At 34.7% G+C, this 22,085-nt stretch overlaps 1 protein-coding gene across 2 annotated transcripts; it reads right to left on the bottom strand.

The window, feature by feature from the left end:
• Positions 1–380: 380 nt before the first annotated feature.
• On the bottom strand, positions 381–20,243 carry LOC106954384 (sodium-coupled neutral amino acid transporter 3-like). 2 transcript variants are annotated; one of them, XM_015043854.1, is made up of 17 exons: positions 20,020–20,243; positions 15,714–15,828; positions 12,203–12,314; positions 12,033–12,117; positions 11,730–11,845; positions 10,195–10,268; positions 8,932–9,024; positions 8,308–8,389; positions 8,110–8,192; positions 7,296–7,354; positions 7,079–7,204; positions 6,825–6,904; positions 6,654–6,754; positions 5,486–5,610; positions 3,990–4,134; positions 3,022–3,125; positions 381–1,508 (listed from the first exon to the last, which is right to left on the bottom strand). In XM_015043854.1, the coding sequence occupies exons 3-17, from the start codon at positions 12,241–12,243 to the stop codon at positions 1,404–1,406; spliced, it is 1,419 nt and encodes a 472-aa protein (XP_014899340.1). In that variant the 5' UTR covers positions 12,244–12,314; positions 15,714–15,828; positions 20,020–20,243; the 3' UTR covers positions 381–1,403. The 2 variants fall into 2 exon arrangements, with proteins under 2 accessions (XP_014899340.1, XP_014899346.1); XM_015043860.1 differs by lacking the exon at positions 15,714–15,828.
• Positions 20,244–22,085: the final 1,842 nt, after the last annotated feature.

Genomic DNA, 22,085 nt, shown 5'->3' with positions numbered 1-22,085 from the left:
CTGCAAGTATTTTGGTTGATTTAACAACAAAACACATATAAACATGTTCTTCTCTTGAGCAAAAAACCTTCCCCTGGTGATTATTATTAACAGACTTGTGGAGGTTCATGATTCTCTTCCTGATATGTTGCCAAATTTGATTTGATTTTGCTATGAGGTAAAAAAGAGAGAACAAAAGGGAAATGTTTTGTGTTAAAATGCACCCAGAGGTGTGTCTTCATTTAATTGATTCCAAAAGCTTCTACATCATCATCTGATTTTTCAAAACTGCTATGTTGCAGACTAATCTCAATGTTTGCAAATATCTTAATTTGAAGACGGTATTATGACATTTTCTGAAAAGAAAAACAAGGCATATGTGGATTAAAAAAGACGGACGTGTAGAAACAAAAGATTTTTATTGCAATATGTTAGTTAAACCAGTCAGAAAATGAACAGGTTGCTTCACAAAGGTAACAGATATTTTGGACCAATTTCACAGAAAACCCTTTATTTTAACCTTATCAATGGGTAACATACTGAAACGTTTCTGAATGTGATGAAGCATGCTTTTTAACACTGAGTGCTTTGAGGCTCTACTTTTACACCTGATAAATTAAAAAGAGGTAACTTCTCCATCAGTATAACTGCATAAATACGCTCTTTGGTCTGCAGCTAAACTAATATTTAAAAAAAAACATTGCATTCCTTGTGCAAAAACCTTTTTCTGCATTTTGGTTCACATGATTGCCAGCAAATTGTCTGAACAGCAGCAAAATCCTGCGTATTGCACCGGATTATTTAGTCACCTCAGACTCTGCCTGAAAGATAGTAATTCATTCACAAGAGACATAAAAATAATATCACATTAGTTGAACTTCACTTCATAGGTAGTTGTTTCTTTACCAAATATAACAATATCTGTGGAAATGCAGTCATTGTTCTTAATGTTTTTCAAGACAAATATAGGGGAATTTAATCAAAGCTATTCTGTTTTGTTTGGTGAAACAGTAAATACATGTAATTTGAAATATTAGGGAAGTGTACTGGAGGGCTGTTGGCAGTGACTGAACTATTCCACGGAACATTGAAGTGGGATTTCCATGTTAGTCATGCTGTTCTCATTCATCCTCTTGCTGCCACCTTCACCCTGACTTTGAGCTGCGGCAGGGCGGCGGACTCAGACAGAACAAATGTAGTGCCATCTCCCTCCTCCTCAACAGGACATTTTTCTGTGCCATCACACGTCAAAACATTTTCCTGATTTTGACACTGGCGAAGGCTCTTCATTTGTTTTTCCTTCGTTGAAAGTCTCCAGACTCTGGACCGGATCTCAGCTGAACAGGATGATAATTTCTGGGAGAGTTTTGGTTGACATTCTGTTTGTTGTACCTTTGTTCTGTCACAGCATATCTAGCGCAAAGCTAGTGGCCGCCTCCGCTTCGGGACTTTCCGGTACTCCAGTCGATGAATATAAATGACAGGCTCATGATCATAAAGATGAATCCTAATGCTGCAAAGCATGCGGCCTGCAGGAGACATAAAGAGAATATCATGTGCCCATTAATTAGATTTAAAAAATAATAAATCAAATATAAAACACAGTGAGTGTTTCACTAAGCCTACATTCACAGAGCAGGTAAATGCGACCCAAATCTGCTTTTTTTTGCACTTATGTGACCAATTCACAACTTTTTCAGTCTGAACGGCCTAATTCCCATTTCTTCACCCAAGTAAATATCAGATCTGTGCCTCTTCCACATGTGATTTTAATTTGTTTCAAGGCATCTGCAGTCTGAATAGTCATGTTGCATTTTATTCGGCTTTTTATGTCATTGATGTGAGAAATGCGTCATAATTCTGCACCAGAAGTGATAAATCAGGATGTAAACAATGGCTGAAAATAATGATCATAAATTTATGACAGAAATCTGTGTAACTGAAGTGGGTCACATCACAATCCAACCACTTCTGGTGCTCATTATTTCGCATCCAGACAGATTTCTCTATATAAATTACAGTCAAAACTCCACAAAAAGTCGTCACTATTAGTTGTGGTTTCTTTTTATTACCTTCCTCCGTCTTGTTATGATTTTGTGACGGTACTGTCGCCTCTCGTTGCTGAGTAAACTTTAGAATCGATACGTAAATGGCTCCATCCATTATCACTTCCGTAAACAGGGCGCTGCTGTGTGACGTCAACGTTCTTCTGCGCGTGGGGGTCGTTTTGGAAACGTAAACTTTTTCACACGGAAGTCTCATTGCGGTCGGATTTAATTAAAATAGGCGAAAAACGTCGCCCAAAAGCCACAGTCGTAAGCCTCGAAGCGCTGCGTGCACCCCCACAATAAATGCCAAAACGTGCCGCTCGATCTGGAGAAGGGAGCTGCTACTTCCGTTTGCCGTCTCGAGTCACCATGGCGACGTTACCATGGCAACGCTTATTTGAGCGTTTTAGCCGATTAAAAAAAAAAATTAGCTATGCTGAGCATACTGAATTGTAGTAAGTCAACATGCTCTTAACAGCATTTAAGCTAATTATTCACACTGAATGTTATTTTATGTTAGTCAACATGATAACAATTACCTGCATCCTACTGGTAGTGTCAACATGCTAGTGACTAAATATACTAGTGATAGCCCTCATGCTAACGTTAATCTGGTACCTAAAATAAGCATTTTACCTATTTTTTTTTATTTATGAGCCATGTTTATCATACCAAGCGAGTGGTGATCCCACACACACTACTGACAGCATTAGAGCTAACCTTAGCATGTTAACTAATTTTAGAAGTTTGCATACATGTTAGTCAACATAGTAATGGTACTCCACAGGATACTGACAGCATTTTAGTTCACATTAGCATTGTTGATAATTTTCAGCATCAGAATGCTGGGTTCCAACCGATAAGCAAGCTTTGGCAGGCCACTTTTAAATTTCTTTATAAATTTTCTAGTTAGTAATATGACTGACTATGCAAAAATAAAAAATAAGAATTAAGCATTAAGACCTGCTGGGTGAACATAGCCTTAGATACGTACCTGAATCTTTGGTTTTGACTTCAAAGGCTCCTGATCTTCAGGAACAATCCGGATGTAGAAGATGGAGGGTAGGATGAAAATGAGACTGGGGGCCGATGTGGCTCCTGCACAAGACAAGAAACGGAGAACAAGGATTTTTATTGTAAATGGTTAATTTGACCATAGAATATAAGTAAAGCACTGACAATGAAGTTTTACAACATTGAAAAATTAACTTATATCAGTTTTTCAATTCAAAAAGACAGGATTTTATATTGTATAGCTTAACTAAACCAAGAGTGATTAGTTTCAAGCTCTTTTTTTAACCAGTTTTGATTAATAGATTCTCCACAGGGTTTTGTTTCAGACCCATTTAAAGGCCACTGAGATCCTGGAAGGTATTTTTGTAGTGTGTGGATAGGTACCAAATTTAAATGAGCACCTCCACAAAGCTGTTTTTTAGCAGAACTAAATTGTAAGTGTTGTAAAACTTGAGGCTACACTGACAAGAGAAGAGACGTAATGAAAACACAGTGGAACAACACAAATAGATGACATAACTCCACAATTCACCACTAATTGTGAAAATATTGAAGAAAAAAATAATCAAAATCCTCTCTTTTTCTTTCCACTCAACTTTCTATTAATGTACTTAGATGTAGCACTTTGAAGAAGTAGCTTCTTTAGCCATGACGACTGTGAGTTATCCTCCTGGTGGACGGTGTCAAGTCTGCAGTTCTTACCAAGATTATTTAGACATGACATCATCTCTTTATTTTACTGATCTCATGTTATATTTTAATTTTTTAAGGAACAAAATTGTATGTCATTAGCTGTAAATCATAAAAATCTAAATTAAGTTTCAAATCTATAACCCTTTACTTTTCAATACTCTAATGAAATGAGGTGGACCTGAACGTTAGAGTGGAGTTCACACTATAGCATCTGCAGTGAGGCTCCTATTTCTTTTCCCCGCAGTGCGAACGTACCGATGACACCAAAGATGTCCTTGATTGAGGGGACAAATATAACGAGCAAGTTGACCACAAAGATGAGACTGAATGCAATGAGGACATGTCTGGCCCAGTGGAAAGGCTTATCAGGGAAGAAGATCTGGAGCACCGCTCTGCGAATCTACAACAAAAAGAGGTAAAAAGAATGGGAAAACAAAATTAGTTCCTTCAAACACAAACATTGAGCATAAACTCTGCAAAAAAAAATCCTAAAACATTTAAAGAAATTTTTATGTGCAAAGGAAAGAAAGATCAAGCAGTTTACAAACTCATTAATTTGCTTGGTTTTAGCACAAACAAAATCTTGACTTAAGTTTGTTGTGTATATTTGTAACATAAATTAAAGATGCATAATATTTAAGGATATTTACATACATTGTGTTTCCTTCGAATGGCTACTGTGCTCTTGGCACTGATGCTAAGCTAAGCTAAGCTACATGCAGGCCTTAAATTCACATTGAGATTGTCTAATGACATCAAACTCATGTTGATATTTCACTTTAAGTATTTGCAAGAAAATTAGCCTCACTTATAAAAAAGGTAGAATTGTTTTGAATGCAAAATGTTAATTTAGTGTCATCTACAATCGGTTTTCTTTTTACTTCTTGTGAACAAAATGAAACGGTTTTCACAACTTCTTGTTGCATCTGTAAGTTAAGATGCAAATGTTATTACAGGAGCTCCCCAGAGTCGATACGATGCATGGCTGAAGGAAGTCGACCTATTTCCTTTGTTGTAACCATGTCAGTTTCAGAACCCTGTTAGCATAGATGCTAGATTAAAGGTCAGATAAGCTAAGCTAATATACTACTTTAAAACCTAAATTTAAAACACTTGAGAATGAATTTCTGAAAAATTGTCATACACTGTAAAACATTTTAATGTGGTTTAATTTGAAAATGAAAGTTCACCTGCTGGCTTGAAAATGCAATTTAAGTCAAAAATTAAATCGTTTTGGTTTAAAAACAAGAGACAAGTTGTGTAAACATTGGTTTTTATGTTCATTAATCCTGAGCTGTGGGTTTTACCTTAATGATCCAATTGAAATAAAAAAAAAAATATTTCACAATATGCAAGAAAATAATGCCCCCACCTGGTTAAAGAGCCACATTTCTCTATTATTTTCACTCACATCATCAAGTTAAAGTAACTACTTATTTTACTTAGGATCATTTAAATTCTTGTTTCATAAGGAATTTTATTAAACATCACAATGAATTCTGCTCAAAAGACATTTAGTGTGATCAGGACATTATCATTAAATTGTATTTAAATAAACATTTGCTTTAATAAGAGTCAGGATACAAAAACATGCTGCTAAGCATTCTGGGAAATAGTTCCCACACCTATTTTTTTTCCCTTATTATTTTAGTTTTTTTAAGTGCTAACCTAAAATCTCTCAAAGTCTGAAGATGTGTTAGATACCTGGGACCTATTATTGTACATCTGAATAGTTTTACAGTGTTTCTTACTGGGAACAGAACCACAGGGACGGTCAGAGTGACGGCCACCAGCACAGCCAGACGGACGCAGAGAATCAGGACGTCCAGAGGATCCACTTTGCTGTAGGTGTGAAGCAGCTCTGCCTCCACTCCAGCTACACAGAGACAACACAAAACACTTTTCTCAATTTTTGGGGTCCTACACATTTGCTACACTTTTCCAGACATAAGTGTTCATATTTGTTCTGTCAGTGAATTGTCTCAAGCTACACCAGTACTTCTCAGACAGTGTCAAAAAGTCTGGTTCTTTGAAATAAGCAGTTCTTTAAATGGTCGTTTCAAAGTCCTGCGGCTGATTATTTGATTCTGATGTGTTAAAAAATTACGTTTTTCCTTATTTATAAGAGTATAACCAACAATAACTTTACAAGATAAAGCGTATTTACTGTGAACGTAAAATGTTTTCATCTCTTCCAACAAACTGGAATATAAGCAATATTGTTGCAAATTTAAAATGTAAAAGTATAAACTTTTTGAAAAGCAAGTTGAAGGAGTTGTCAAAAAATGCATTTTTATCATTTTAAAGGTTTTACCGTAAAAATGTACATTCCAGTGGATAATTTGCATTTTTCTCTGTTGACTGATCAGTCTTGATTAGACGTTACTGACTGAGTTAATTAACTGAATGTAGAAATTGTTTTGAAATTTAAAACAATAAAATGAGTTACGACTATAAGGAGAGCAATTTCAGCCAAAATTAATTGATATAACTATATAAATTAATATATTGATATAAAATATATTTATTTATAATGTGTAAATGAATACACAATATAAATAAATATATAAATAAAATAATAAATGTATTAATAAATAAATAAATGAATACATAAAATAAATAAATATAAATAAATGTATAAAAAAATAATAAATGTATAAAAAATGACAATGAATAAGAATAAAGAAGCCAATTATTTATTTATTTAATTTTGGCTGAAATGGCTCTCCATAGTTTTAATATTTGGGTCATTTAATGGTGGAGCCAGTGGGTAGTATAGATAAATTATTAAATATGATCAGATCTGACAGACAATAATTGAGAAACACTCAGCTGTCACGACATGGTGACTGTTTCAGCATATACATAAAAAATAATATTTATAAAAGTTACATATTGCAGCTTTAGAGAAAATCTTACCGTAAAAGGTGAGGTAACCGAAAATAGCCGTCAGCAGATACATAACAAACATGGCCAGGATGGAGATGTTGGCAACTTTCTGCATGCGGTTCTTGTTGGCACTGGAAGAGGGAAAAAACTTTAATATCGCTTTTTTACGTAGCAGAGACTGAATATGACGTCCTGACTTACTTCCGTAACTCTGTGTAGATGGGCAACACCTCTGGGTGGCAGACAAAAGCGAAAGCTATGATCGGGATGGTGTACGCTGCCTAAACGCCAAATCAGAGAAGAAGCCTGAATATCAGCGTTCAGATGTTCCCAACACTGCTGTTGACACAAGACGCCTCCCTACTGTTGACTTTACACACTGGTCTGTACATGACCTGTGCAAAGCAGGACATGAAATACACACGGCAATAAAGGCAATGTGGTGTTTTTCTGACCTCAGAGTTGATGGTAATTAGTTTGGCATCACATGTTGAATTAAGCTTTAAGAAGCTATCATTATGAATGGCTGTGGCATTACTGGCATCAAGCAAGCAGGGGAGGCTGAATTTCTTGTAGATGACCTGGACAAAATGCATCCACAAATGTATGAAGACAAATATTTGACAGGAGAGCAGCTGTTTATTTTCTTTCCTTTCCATTTTGCTGACTCACTGAAATTAGGAAAAACACCATGCAGGAGAGAGAGAAGCCACTTGTATAGCCAAGGTACCCTGGAGTGCAATGAAAAGAAAATAACATGATTATTTAAAACCGCATAAAGTTATTTCCATCACTTTCAGAGTCAGACATGAAAACAGACAACAAAAATGTCTATATGAGAAGAGCATGAGTGACAAAACAGCAGACGCTTTTCCACTAGACCGCCTCTAACCGGTTCGATCCGGGTGTTCAGAATGGGAAACATGCAATAAGTTCGCATGCGTGCACATGCGCATTAAAATGCCCGCGACATTTAGAGAAACTGTCAGTTCAGCATACAGCATACGACGAAAATAAGTCAATATATTGTTTTAAATTATAATTACATGGGTCGGCACCGAAGCGATTTGATTGACAGCTGACCGCACTCATCGACGGCATTTAGCATTTAGCTGGTCCACACACCTTACTGGTTGGTGGAAATAATGCTCGTCCAATGTTTTTTTTTTTTTTTTTTTTTTTTGGACAACCGTCAATAAATTTCAGTAAGAAGAAGAAGAAGCATTTAGGCGTGGACCGCGGACATGCGCTATGCTATCAGAGAACTGTTCAGTATGTCCGCGAATTAGCAGCGCTGCTAGCCGCTCCGAAATATGAGGAATTTCTACAAGACAAAATGAAATATCTGGGTTTATTTTAGTTTAGTCCATCAGAACTAGGACGTCGATGAAAACATTAACTGTCAAACCGAACTGCACGTTAACCGGTTAGTGCGCGACGTGCCAGTGGAAAAGCGGCTAAGAGAAGGTGAGAGTGGCTGACGTACCGAGCTGTTTCATGAGTGCAAGGGGAAGAATGATGATGGCACTAACAATGATGATCAAATAGTTTCCATTCAGGAACCATTCTCTGAGATTTGGCCACACAAACAGATGAGAAAATCAGAATACAATCAAGCAAAAATGATAACAAAAAACTGAAGGTGCCATGAGAGAACCAGGAAGAAATCTGAATAAATGCTCACCCTGTGTTTTCGTGTTTACCAAGAAAAGCTTGAATAACCAAAGGGAGCTCTGACTTTACAATGTAAAGATAACTGGACATGGCTGCAAACACATAAGAACAAGGTTAAGTTGTTTATTTGTGTATGCTTTATTTTATGACAGCAAAAGCTATGATTTTAATTTTTTAATTGAAATGTATACAGTCATATTAATTAAATTAGAATATGCACTGACTTACAAGTAATGCTTCAACAATATATGGGAGCTTGTTTTAAATAAACAAGTCCTTAATATTGATGAACAAATCCTAGTAATAAATGAAATAACCTACCAGTGGAACAAGTACTTTTTCATCAATATTAAGGAATTACTAACTTAAAATAAGCTCCTATTTCTTACAGAAAGGCTACTTGTAAGTTATTTTTGCCTTATTTCAAGTGTACTAAGATATGTGCACTAGAAAGTAAACCAAAAATACTTGGTAAGAGCACTTGGTAAACTGAGTTACTGGAATAAATTATTTTTCCAATTATATTCCAATGTATTAAAAATGACTGTTAAATTGACATAGGAACAACAAAAATTTGGTTAAAAAAAAAAAAAAACAATATATAAATGCATCAGAAGAGATGAACTAAGAATACCTCCAATATTGTGCACAGTGATGATGATGCCTGCCAGCATTTTCCCCGGGGGTCCAAAAGCTCGATTTCCTAGCTGCTCATACGCACGGATACCTGAAAACCAACCACAGAAATAAATATTAAGACTCCAGACAGGGACCAATTTGCTGTCATCCATTTTTTAAAGATGTTTTAAAGAGCTTAAAAGTATCTTTTATCACAGAAAACTATTCTCACACTGATTTTAGCAACAATTGTTAGGTTTTTCAGTAGTGGAAAAAGAAATCTCATGTCAATTTTGAGTATCAATTTTGCATTATCTGGTAAATAACACTTTCAAAACAAAGTTGCATTAAAAGTCCATTAAAAGAATCAACTTTGCATGAAAAGTGTAATTATTTACCGAATGACACTTCATGATAACAGTCATAAACATTCATGAAGACTCCTTCATGTTCATGACCTTTGTTTTGTTAGTCTCGTCCTTATGAAAATCTTTCTGTAAGAATAAATGATGACCAGTTTTTACCACCAAGTGTTTATTTAAAAAGATTTGAAGAGTTTATGGTGTCAAGCACTCTACAGGTTTCCAGAGTCTATAGAAGAAAAACTTGCTCAAAGTGAAACAGATTCCCCGCCATTGTTACCAAATGGAACAAGGTGTTTTTCTATTCATTAAATCCACCATTTATTTTTAGACCAAACTTTACCTGGAGTATGTTTGGCAAAAACAACAATTTTAGTCCCATTTTACCAATTCACACATCTCCACTTAAAACTCAGCAGGGTTTATGTTTACCTTTGATATGGTAGGGCAGGAAAGATGATTTCCTGGCTTTAATTAGTGTTTTGGTTGTAGATATGGTCGTGGAATCATTTTCTTGTCAATATTTCCTGCCATATTTCAATGGCTTATTTGATTGTCTTTCCAATTTTGAAGAGCAGCTAAAAGAAATTGGTCTCAGTGTCACATCCTAAGTCTTCCCCTGCGAAACAAACTTGTGTGTCATGAAATAAAAGTTTCTACACACTCAAATCGAGTAACGTGAATTAAAAATGCTTCAGTAACATTTATTTTAAAAGGATATTGTTTAGAAATATTATTCTTAACATCAGATGTTTTCCCCCTATACTGAATAAATGTACTGAATATAAAAAAAAAAGTTCAGAGTGAGATTATTCTACTTTTACGCTTTTACAAATCTTTACCAGGGATGTCAAAATTTTTTTCTATATATTAAGGCATAAGTGGAAAAGCTATGTAAGTTTAGTCAAGCCTTTTACCTACAACTCCGGCACTTTTTAGCAGGAGGTGAATTGAATATGCAGACAGAACAGCGATGCACACTAACAGGATTCTGAAAGACAAAAACCACAACTGTTGGCACTCAATCATAAAACTTACATGACAAAAAACAAAACAAACAATAATTTGGAGTAAACCATTTTTATAATTCCTGAGATTATCATTTCAGAACAGACATTTTAGTTCAGAAAGAAGCAGCTTGTTTTTCCCGCCTCCCACTCCCTCCATATGGTTCAGTCCAGCTCCAGGGAGGCGTGCCTTGGACCTGATCGGGTTTCTATATTTAACCATTTAAATCTGATTTACAGGAGCTGTCTGCTCTAACGTAGGTTCTGACAGATCAGAGTTTGGCCAGTAGTAAAGCTGTTCATGGTGTAACACTGTTTACATTACACCGGAACCATAAACAGGATTCCAAGAAAGGCAAACACAATTTCACAGAAACATTTTAACGAAACTTTAATCATTTTAACAAGCTTGTCTAATAACCTGGTGGTATCAAATCTCAGTGGTATCAAAGTAGATTAAATGACACGTAAAAAAATATCTATCTATCTATCTATCTATCTATCTATCTATCTATCTATCTATCTATCTATCTCATATGTATTATTTTGTTATTTAGAATAGCAAGGATGATACATATTTTATTAAAAATAAAATACTATTTTATAATAAAACATTTTTAATAAATAATTTTATTTATTATGAATACATTTATAATAAATAAAATATTTATAAAAATGCATATTATAAATATGTTTATAATAAATAAAATATTCTAAAATAATACAATAATTTTATTATGAAAAACAATATTTTATTAATTTAATAAATAAAATAATTTATTTTATAAAATATTATAAAACAGCAGTATTCCTACCATTGTTGCAGTAGGATTAGCAACAATGTTAAATTATTTACTTTTAAGAAATGTTCTCTATAGGTATTTAATAATAATAATAATTTTATTTACTTATTTATTTTTTTACATCTTGGACAAACACAGTTGCATGGACATATCGTAAGAAATCTCACAATCTGTTAATTTTATTTGTCTACTACTCTAGAATGTTATCTGATCACATTGTACGTTTAATTACATTTTAAAAAGATTATTTGTAAAGTCATAAAGAAAAATGCACAAAGTGGCTAGTAAAGCTAAGCTAAAAGTACTACAAAATAAATAAAAAAGTGACTGAAATTCAAAAGAAAAAATATAAAATGTGCTATCAGTAAATAGTTAAGAAAATGTTTTCAAATAAGGAGATTTTGTTAAAATCATTTTACTTCCATTTGCAAACCACGTGTTTCAGTCCACAACATAATTCCCAACAAACTCAATTAAACTCACATGACAAACAGTCATGCTGAAATTTTGGAGAGAGCAATCAGGGATTGACCAAAAATAAAATAAATATCACAAGCAACAGATGAAATACAACACTGTGTAGTTTGTTTCCAGTCTGTGCACTGAGCAGATGTATAAAACAATTTTATTTAGTTTACTCACATAAACAGAATGATTCCTGTGTTGGACATTGCATATGCCAGTCCCAGGATTCCACTGCCCATGATGGCGTTACTAAGGTTAAAGATGGACATGCCGAACGAAGTCTTTCCCTCAAACTGGAACAAAAGGACATGAAAATGTTTCTTTATGACAGCTTGCATCCATTATTGACACTGAACACGTCTTCGTCTTTTAAATAGCGATTGTGGCAAAACACCCAAAAAAAATCCAGTTTGACAAAAAAAAAAAAAAAAAGGAATTGTGTCACTTCATGCTGCTGTATAAATGTAGCCTGAAACTCACATCTGTGAAGTGAACTTCTTTCTTTACACCGGTTTTATGTGGGAGAAACTCAGAGTTTTCTCCCATGGCTTCAACTGGATCAAACCTACAATGGAGGAACAGTCAAAGGGTTAACTTAAGATCGGCTCGATGAACTTGATCGTCATTCTTGCTCACGTGGAGTCACTCACCCCTCATCTCTGCTGTGTCCATTCATCTTTTGAAGCTCCATTTTATCTTTTTCTTGCTGTGGTTGGGTTGGTTTTGGTTGAATGAAAGGCTCGTCTTTGAAACTTGAAATGACTGGAAGCAGAAAAACAAACGCACCATTATTGACACATCCAAAAGAAGGCCCTGTTAATCATAAAATCACTTATGTACGGGGAATTTTTAGTGTCAGCTGGATTGATTTGGACATTTAAACGCTTAGAAAGCACTGACTAAGCCAAATTATCTTTCATCTTGAAACGTTACAGGGTGTATCTTACATTACATCTGAATGTATCACCTTCTCTTTCGCTTAACCAAGTTGAGACAAGATCTTGAAATTTATCTTCCAGGAAGCAGAAGGAGTATTATCTTCCTGATAATACTCCTTTATGGGTTATACTTTTATAACCCATAAAAGTATAACACTTTTATGGGTTATACAAGTATCATTGGCTGCCTAATCACAAAATCTTACCAAGTATTTTTGGTCCACTTTCTAGTGCAAATGTCTAAATACACCTGAAATAAGACAAAACTAACTTACAAGTAACTTTTTAAGCAAGAATATTTTCAGTCAATAATTCCATAATACTGATTTAAAAAAAAGTACTAGCATTAGCAAATTTTCACATATACCAAAATTTTTTTCCCATATTAAAAGTTAAGTATTTTCTCATCAATATTAAGAATTATTCACTTAAAAAAGCCTCTGTAACTTGCTGGAAATATACTTTTAAATTAGTTTGTCTTATTTCAAGTGCACTACAAACTAAACCAAAATTACTTGTTAAGATTTTGTGTTTTTGCAGTGTAAGAGTAATTTTTCTTTAGTTCATACACCAGAGGAAAACCACAAGCTCCATATAAAACACAACCTAAGAATACAAAACCTTTTCTTATTCAGTAAGGTCAACAGTTTTTACTTCCTAGTTAGAATAGAAATAGAATAAAATAGAAACGACCTTTATCGTCCTGTAAAAATTCAGGTGTAACAGCAGATATAAAGGTTCACACAAAAAACAATAATAGACTGCACAAAACAAACCAAAAAGACTGTGTAGTTTTTAGGAATTGGTATACTGGACTGACCCACGTGACGTTTTTCTACTTTCTTCTCATCAAAATAGCTCAAGCCCAGCCAGTTTGGATGGAAAGCATAAACAATTTCCCAGTATCATCAATTGGATTTTTCTGGAATTTGATTATATAACACATAAATATGCCTTTAATGTCGACAACATCAAAGGTTAAAGATTGACATGGTGAATAAAGTCTGTCCCTTAAATGGAAAGTAAAACTCCCAACAGTTTTACTTTCCTGCTGGAACACCAACCCCAGAATAAAGTTTTTTTTCTAAGAGTTTTATTTCAGGGATTGTTGTGCTTTTAGCAACCTCAATTTTCCCATGAACTCTGAAAATATCTCCACAGCATGATATTACCACCAAGTTTCTTTATTGCCGAGCTGTGAATCTCTGCAGCTCCTCCAGTTACTCTGGGCCTGTTGGCTGCTTCTGCTCGTTTAGGTGGATGGTAAAGTCTTGGTTTCTGGAAATATGCAGTAATTTGTGTTTGTCCGCTACAAAAATGTCTGTGAAACATGTTGAAGTTTAATTGTATGAGTACTTCTGGACTCACTGTTCCCGGCAAACATAAAATGTAGATCCAAGAAGTTCAACATTTGTTTTTAAGAGTTCTGCTTTCTATTTTAGAGATGTTATAAACAGAAACCGGCTGAACAAAGAACTTGTGCTTGGTGTTCGTTTAAACCTCAGTTAAGCAACAGGAGTCGGTTCTTTTTTATTCTCTTCATTGATTCCCAAGAAAGCAAATTTTACAAAACATATAGTCACAATATCATAGTGCTAATTTCAAAATGAAGAAAAGACATGATAAATAAAACAATAGTTACAACTCTATTTCCCAGAGAAGGATTAAAATGATCGGGATGAAAAATAGGATAATGTAAAAGAAAAAAAATAATAGTAAGAAATAGTTGAATAGTTTGCTAAACGAGATTATAACTTGTAGTAGTTGTAAAATGTTTGCACATTTGGCAAAAGTGTGGTTGTTAACTAAGTAGATTTGTACATTTTCTGGATTCTCTGTTGGTTTTTTATTTTGGTTTGCTTGGTTTTTAGAGAAATTTGAATAATAACTTATCAAAATGTACGTAACTAATTACTAAATTGGCTTTTTACCAAGTAATGATTTGGTACCATGCTTCTCACCTTTTAAAAGATTAATGAAACCTCTCTGTATAAATAAATAAAGAAAGGAATATCTAAAAATACACAAGCTAGAAACAGAAGAGAGTCAGATCTGAGCTTCACATAGTCTATCCAACTTTTTCACTACAAGCTAAATTATCCAGCCTTGTGATTGTTATTTTTTCCATTTTATGCATGTTAAATGTTACATCCATCCATCATTTAGGGTTGGCTTGTCCTGTGGTAACCATTTTCTTGTAATGTTATTTTTACTTGCTGTTAAGACTGGAGCAGCTTTAAGTCACAAATGTTGTGCAAGGACTCGTGTTGCCCTAATCTCCCATGGGATGCGTAGAGCTGCCATGGACACCTCTGGGAAAACCCACAGCTCTGTCCTCCGGCTCTCCAGGGTCATGGGATACTTCCCTGTTGCTCCTGGGTCAAACTTACCCCTGGTTTCTCACATGTGACCTCCAAAGGGCACTCTGTCACCAGACTTGACCCGCCGTCGAGAATTTCGCACAAAACCAGAATAATGAGCAGTTCTGTCGGTGTACAACCACCCATACAAGTTGGCACTGGGTAGCAGAGATAAACAAAGAGCGGCAGGGCAAATTGGTGCTGTTTAGACTAAATACAGGGTAGTGCTTTCCCAGAAGGCTAGCCTGAGGTTGAGTTTTGGTTGGAGTCACTTTCTTCAGCTGCATACCATGTAACTTTCCCAGGGCGGACAGCCAAATCATGAAACCACCAAAGGCATACCAAATGTCAAGAACAGTTTGCAACTAAACAAGTCTTTTGTTGGGTTGTGACTCTTTAAAAGGCAAAGTTTGCTCTGAGCAAGCTTCAGATATTCATTCACATATTTCAATGAGAATGGAGCTAGGAGAGGAGGGTGGGCAAACTAGTCAAACCTGGCTAACAAGGACCATGAGCCATCAAATATGTCTTTTGTTTGAGTTTACACAGACAGACAATACAGAACATGTGGATAACAGGCAATAAAACACAAATGGTAGCCCTGTTATTTTTATAATACATATGAATTAAACTGACCCAAAATACCCTCTCTCTGTGTTCTCTTTATAAAAACATCACAATAAAATGTTTTCAGTGAGAACAACATTTCCGTTAACACGCAGTAGATCATTCTTAATATTTGTCTGAGTGTGCCACATGGCTTTTGTCTGACGCAAGACTCACACGATTGACAGTTAGCCCTTCCTTTCTCTTCCACATCATCTACAAACCAGTGGGACTCACACATTTTAGCAGCAACTTACCCCAGAGGTAGATCTCCTTTATGAAATAATAAATCCTGATGGAAGTTTGCCTAAGTTTTCCAGAATCCACCAGTGTTTGTGTGGAGTGTGGCTCCAGGGAGTCTGTCCAAAGCTCCTTGGTAGTGAAGAAAGGAGAGAGTGTGAGGGAGATTAGAGAGCCGGAGCAGGAAATGGGAACACCCATTATTAACCCTTTGTTAAGCCCCTCACAGGTGGTGTTAGAGCTGCTGCACGTATGCAGGCAGCTTACCGCTGAAACGACGCAAACACTGGTGGCTGTGTGAAGGCAATGAAGTGCCGGCTGTGTTCAGAGAAAATGATTATTTCACAGAACCCCATGATTTATAACTGCTTCTGTTAAAGACTTCGGTTCAGATCCCATCTTCTTGCTGCTGTTCTCTAAAAATTAGATTTTAAAGGTTTTTTTTTAATTATTTTTACCATCTTCTTCACTCTGTAAGTGGTGAGATAATTTAAGTCTGTCTCAGGTAGAGTTTTAAACTTTTAATCAGCTGTGGATTTAAGTGAGTGGCTACTTACTGTAGCTACTGTTGAGTAGCCGGTTATTTCTTCGAATGTGTGGCATGTTTTCTTGTCTTTCCCATTTAGAAAAGTGGCTGAGAGGAACTTTAAGGTAACGTATTAATTTAAAAAAAATGGTTTAACTGCATTTATTTCAAAGGAATAATTATTTTTATATGAACTTGTTAGTTATTAATGCTGGAACAGAGTCAAAATAAAAGCTGATATTTTTATAACATGATATATATAATCTACATTTTCAGAATGAGATTATTCTACTCAATTAAATTTATTTTAATCTGCTAATCCTTCTTTACCAGGAGTGTGTATATATGCTAAAAGCCATTTATTCCCAAAAAATTTTCTAATTTTTTCACACAAAATTCAATTTATTTGATTTGGATTTTGTGTAAGAAACCAATACTAAGTAGGGAGTAATAGTGAAGAGAAAGGAAAATTATTTTTAAAATGTTATGCAAAGGAAAAACCCTGGAATCCAGAGCAACCAATTGCCTTCAGGAGCCACTTAATTACTAATAATTACAGTTTTAAATCTCTACAGCTGTTCAGTGACTGACGGACAAACAGCTGGGTATCTAAACTTTTAAGGGAGTGATGTTGGGTTAATCATTCAAAAAATATTTTTTAGGACATTTTTATATCTACCAAGACCTGGTTTTCCACCTGAACTGGGAGAGCGTTAAGCCGAGAGGTGTGGTGCGTATTTGCACGTAGCTTCACTGAGTAAATATTTTCAACAAGATTTACAGCTGCAGGCTGTTTTTGGAATATGTTTGAACCAACTATGCAAATCCAAAAGACTGAAAATTTGACCCAGTGAATTAAAATCAAGCCAGATTGGAATGAGGTGCAGTCAGATTCACAATCAGTTTAGGTCTGGACTTTGACTGGGCCATTTAAACACATGAATACACTGCAAAAACACAAAATCTTACCAAGTATATTTGGTCTAGTTTGTAGTGCAGACATCTTAGTTAACTTGGAATAATACAAAACTAACTTAAAAGTAACTTTTTAGCAAGATATAGGGCAATGTGAAACTCATTTCTGTTTATCTATCAAAGATCTAAATGTTCTTAAAGGGCCGGTTGTGCCTGAATCTATTGATAGGACCCATTAAGCTGTTTAATTATCAATAAATAGCCCTTGGTTTCAGCATTCAATAAGTAAAATAAAATGAAATGATAATGAGCTCCTTTTCAATCCATCCAGGATTTTGTGATGCTAATTTAAAAATATCTGTAAGACATTTTTAAGATGTTTGCGCTCATGTATGATGTTAAATGTAACTTTTTATTAATTACACTATAGTTCATGGACTACAGCTTGACATCGAGTAAGGCTCAAGCAGCAGTCACTTAATATTTTGGGCCAGTATTGAGAAAAATTTGCAGTACAATCAGGAAAAAAATGTGGATTTTGTGTAAAGTTTGCATGAATTCTGTGGATTTATTGACTTATTGGTGTAAATTTGAGTTTAGAAGGCCACATAAAAAGCTACTGCAGGCCAGATTTGGCCCACAGGCCTTGAGTTTGACATATGTGATATAGAAGATAAATCTGATTAAATAATTCCTTTATATTGATTAAAAAATACTTGTTCTATTGGGAGATAAATTAACTTATAACAAAAAATATATCTTGTCATAAGTTGAATAATCTGCCAATAGAACAATTACTTTTTAAGCAATATTAAGGAATTATTTACTTAAAATTAGCCTTTGTATGTTGCTAAAAAGGTACTTTCAAGATAGTTTTGTCTTATTTCAAGTTTTCTATGATGTTTGCGCTAGAAACTAGACAAAAATACTTGGTAAAGTTTTGTTTTTGTAGTGTTTGATTTAAGTGAAACCACTTTGTTGTCCATTTGGCTACATGTTTGTTGTGTTTCTGGAAGGTGAACCTCCACTCTAGCATCAAATTGAAAGCTTTTCTTTCAGGATTGCTCTACATTTCCATCCATCTCTCTATCAACTCTGAGCCACTTTATTGCCGCCTCTATATTTCACAGTGAAGATATTGTGTTCACAATGATGTGGATTGTTAGTTTTCTGTGTTTATTCAATAAATGATTCCACTCATGCCCATATTTATGTCACTTTATCCCATAACACACTACCAAAACACAATAGTATTTTTGTCTAGTGGAAATATCTTAGTAGACTAGATATAAGAAAAAAAAGTAAATTACAAGTAACTTTTCAGGAAGATATATGAGCTTATTTCCATTAAATAATCCTTTATTGTTGACTTTAAAAGTACTAGTTCCATTATTTCACTTATAATAAGACAGTTTCCCAAGTTATAAGTGGAAAGAATCTGCCAATGGAAGTAATACTTTTCATCAATATTAAGGAGTTATTAAATAATAAATAATTCTTAATATTGATTAAAAATTACTTGTTCTATTGGCAGATAAATTAACTTAGAAAATGGGAAAAAATTATTGTTATAAGTGAAATAATCTGCCAATGGGACAAGTGCTTTTTAAAAGCAATATTAAGAAATTATTTACTTAAAAGAAGCTCCTATATCTTGCTTAAAAGTTAATTGTAGGTTAGTGTACTAAGATATCTGCACTAAAAAACAGACCAAAAATAGTAACATTTTGTGTTTTTGCAATACTAAAAAGTTACTGAAATGTGAAAAAAATAAATAAAAATCCTCGCAGGGTGGGAATACTTTCACAAGGAAATGAAGATATTGACCATTTAAGCAAAAAAAAAAAAAACAAAAACAAAAGTGGGAGAGTAGAGAATGCCATCTGAGGTTGCTGGTTTGCATCCTGCTCGTTGCCGTGGCGATGGTAATTAGCTTAGCAGATCAGTGCTTTTTCAGGATGCATCACATGTGATTCAGGAGCTGCAGGTGCTGTTCTCAAAACAAACGACGAAACCTACCCACATACGTAACAATGGAAGTGAAACAACAACCAATACCTTGAATGTCACCACAGCTCGGCTTGAAAGTTTTTCAGCACTTTTCCCCTCAGTGGCACAAAACATTTTAACATTTAAACATTATGTGACACGTCAGCAAAATAATAAAACACAAAGTGTACTCCAGCGTAAAGGTGTATATTATGGAAACAAGACGAGTACCATTCAGTTGTGCTTTGAATTAGAGAGAAAAAAAATGGCACCAACTTGTGAGACATAACATTTCAGTTGGCTGATAAAGTTCAGCTTAGCAGAGATACAGGCTTTCACAGCACACCCACTTTATCTCACTGTGACACAAAACTCTAGCTGGAAAAGATGTAATTCAGTTACAGATTGTATCTAAGGCAAGTTTCCTCAGCTGGTGGAGTTTTTAATGTCAGTCTTATAAGGCATAATCTTAAAGATAACACATATTTCCATTTATTTGTTCAGGGTTTGCTGTTTATTGACAGGGCCTGTACACATGGTGTAATTATAGGAATTGAAAGAAACTTCACTTCTGATTGCAGGAATCAGTAACTTCACATGGTACAACTAGATAAAGTTGTTCAACAAACAAAGTATGTTTTGTTTCAGCAGCCATTATTTTCTACTTCTTCTTCGTCTTTTAAAATCCCGTCTTTGCTCTGACCATTTTACCGGTAATTCTAGTCAGCATTAATTCATACTTTAACAAAACAAAAAAAGAAAACTCAAAGAAAGGTTGTGAGAATGTTATTTTTTAATCTAAATTCCATCACTAAATTCAGCTATTTTGCTTTTCTTATTTTCTTTTTTTTTGCCACATCACCTCGCCACGTATTTAAATCTGAAACACTTACAGAGGAAACGCTGAACACGTGGAGGCTGAAGAGACTTCTGCTGATGTCCACCTCTCACAGAAGAGGTTGACGTCTTCAGTCCAGACAGATGTGAAAGTCAGGAAGGGGAAACGTAGAAATGTGGTGGCTGATTTATGCCCCAAGTATTATTTCCAAAGAAAACTAAAGCTGCAGCAAAGAACGAGCAGCTGAGAGGAAAAGATGGTGGAAGGAAAGAGGTAGTGACTACCCGCGTAAAAATGTTCCTCCCCCCGCCACCCCTTTTTTCTCACTCAGGCTTACACATGGTGCTCTGTTGCTTAAATCCCATTTTTTAGCAAAAAATAACCTTTAATATGCTTCAAAATAGTTCATTATTTTTTTAAACCGTCCTCTAAAGTAACACGAGATAAAGACTGTGGATTTAAAACTGCCTTCTCACTTAAATAGCGAACCCATTGTCCTGCTTTATTATTGTGCTTATGCAGATAATTTTACTTTTCATTTTATTTCAAAACTTTAAGTTTAGTTTAGACTCTAAAACATTGCCATCCAGTGGGTAAAAATGTGTTTAATGTAACGTTACTAAGGATGTTTTCACACCAGCCCTGTTTCGTCAGATTCGTTTGGGAAGTGTGAATGCAAATTTGAATAGTAAAAAGGCGAACTCTGATCCGTATAAGAGCCTCGGTCTCGGTCCGGTTGAAGTGAACTCTGATGCGGTTGGAAGGAAGTGCGAAATCCTACGCTAAAGTCTGACACCGCTACATTTTTGTTTACATTTTGTGAAGTTGCGCTGGTCTTCTTCAGAGGTTTTGTGTCAATTCCTTTACTGATTCTTGGTGCAGCGCCTCTACAGGCGATGGAGGGAACAGGTTTTTCAGTTAGTTTGGGTCGTTTCACAGTGCTCTGCGGCTGAAAATGTCACAAATGTTTCAATTTTTGTCCCCAATCGAACCGAGTCTACAAGACTATCAGGTATGGAAACACCCTAAAGTTCCCGAATTTTGACATTTGGAATTTGTTAGCGAAATTTCTGACATTTTAGAAGGAATAAAAAGTAATTTAAGCAACCTTTTATAGTTAAAAACAACAACAAAGAAACAAAACAGGACATCGTTAGTAAAAAAAAAAAAAATTGTGGTTTCCTCTCCAGTTTCAATCCAAGGCTGGGTTGATGACAAAAAAAAAATAGTCACAAAATTATGGCTTAATTAATCTCAAACTGTATTTTAAAGGGTCTTTAATTCAAGAAAAGTATTTAAGATTCAGCATTGATTAGTCTGGAAACTATATTTTAGACAGGAGGCGATTAAATGCAGTCCAAATTTCTTAAGAAATGCACTGAAACGTTCTTGTAAGCGTCACACTGCGTTTTGACTGGATATGGAATTAAACAATAAAAATCTCAGTTATATGGATCGATGTAATAGAAACGTATACATAAAATAAGTTAATCTGTTGAGTTCATGCTGCCTCAAAGATTGTAGCTTCCTGAGCCGTAAGCCATTTTGTTCACATTAAAAAGACAAATTTAATATTGGCAACAAATAGAGAAATTATTGTGCCACTTCTCAAAAACACTGGAATTATAAGAACCTGAAAGTTTTTTTGATCAAAGTTGGGATTGTTTCTTTTCCACTCTTGGTGCAAAAAGAGCATAAATATTCTGCCTCCTTGCATTTAATTAGTTTACAGTTTAACTCATTTTATAATGGTTAAGCTTAAAATTTAGAGCAATAGTTTGACGATATCGCAGTAACAGATATTTTACCTTCACCTTTACACTATTGTGAGAAATACAAAATGTTGTGCTAGATTTAATTTAGAAGTAATTAGTCTAACACGTCAGTCATCGTTCAACTTGCAGAATGTCTCAAAAGCTAAAATAAGGGAATATTTTATATATAAATCTGAAAAAACAGCTCAACATTAACAATAAACTAAAAACATATAGACACCTGAAATCTATACATCTGCAACCTTTAATTTTGAAATGTCCTTAAAGATCAACTATTTATTTATGTTTGCATGAGAGTAAAAAGAAAAAAAGGACTCATAGAATATAAAACAATTTTATTTTTAAG

Source organism: Poecilia latipinna, unplaced genomic scaffold (assembly GCF_001443285.1).
Source record: "Poecilia latipinna isolate Pla-1442-1.1 unplaced genomic scaffold, P_latipinna-1.0 Scaffold36, whole genome shotgun sequence".
Lineage (NCBI taxonomy): Eukaryota > Metazoa > Chordata > Actinopteri > Cyprinodontiformes > Poeciliidae > Poecilia > Poecilia latipinna.
This window is presented reverse-complemented; position numbering and strand designations above follow the sequence as displayed.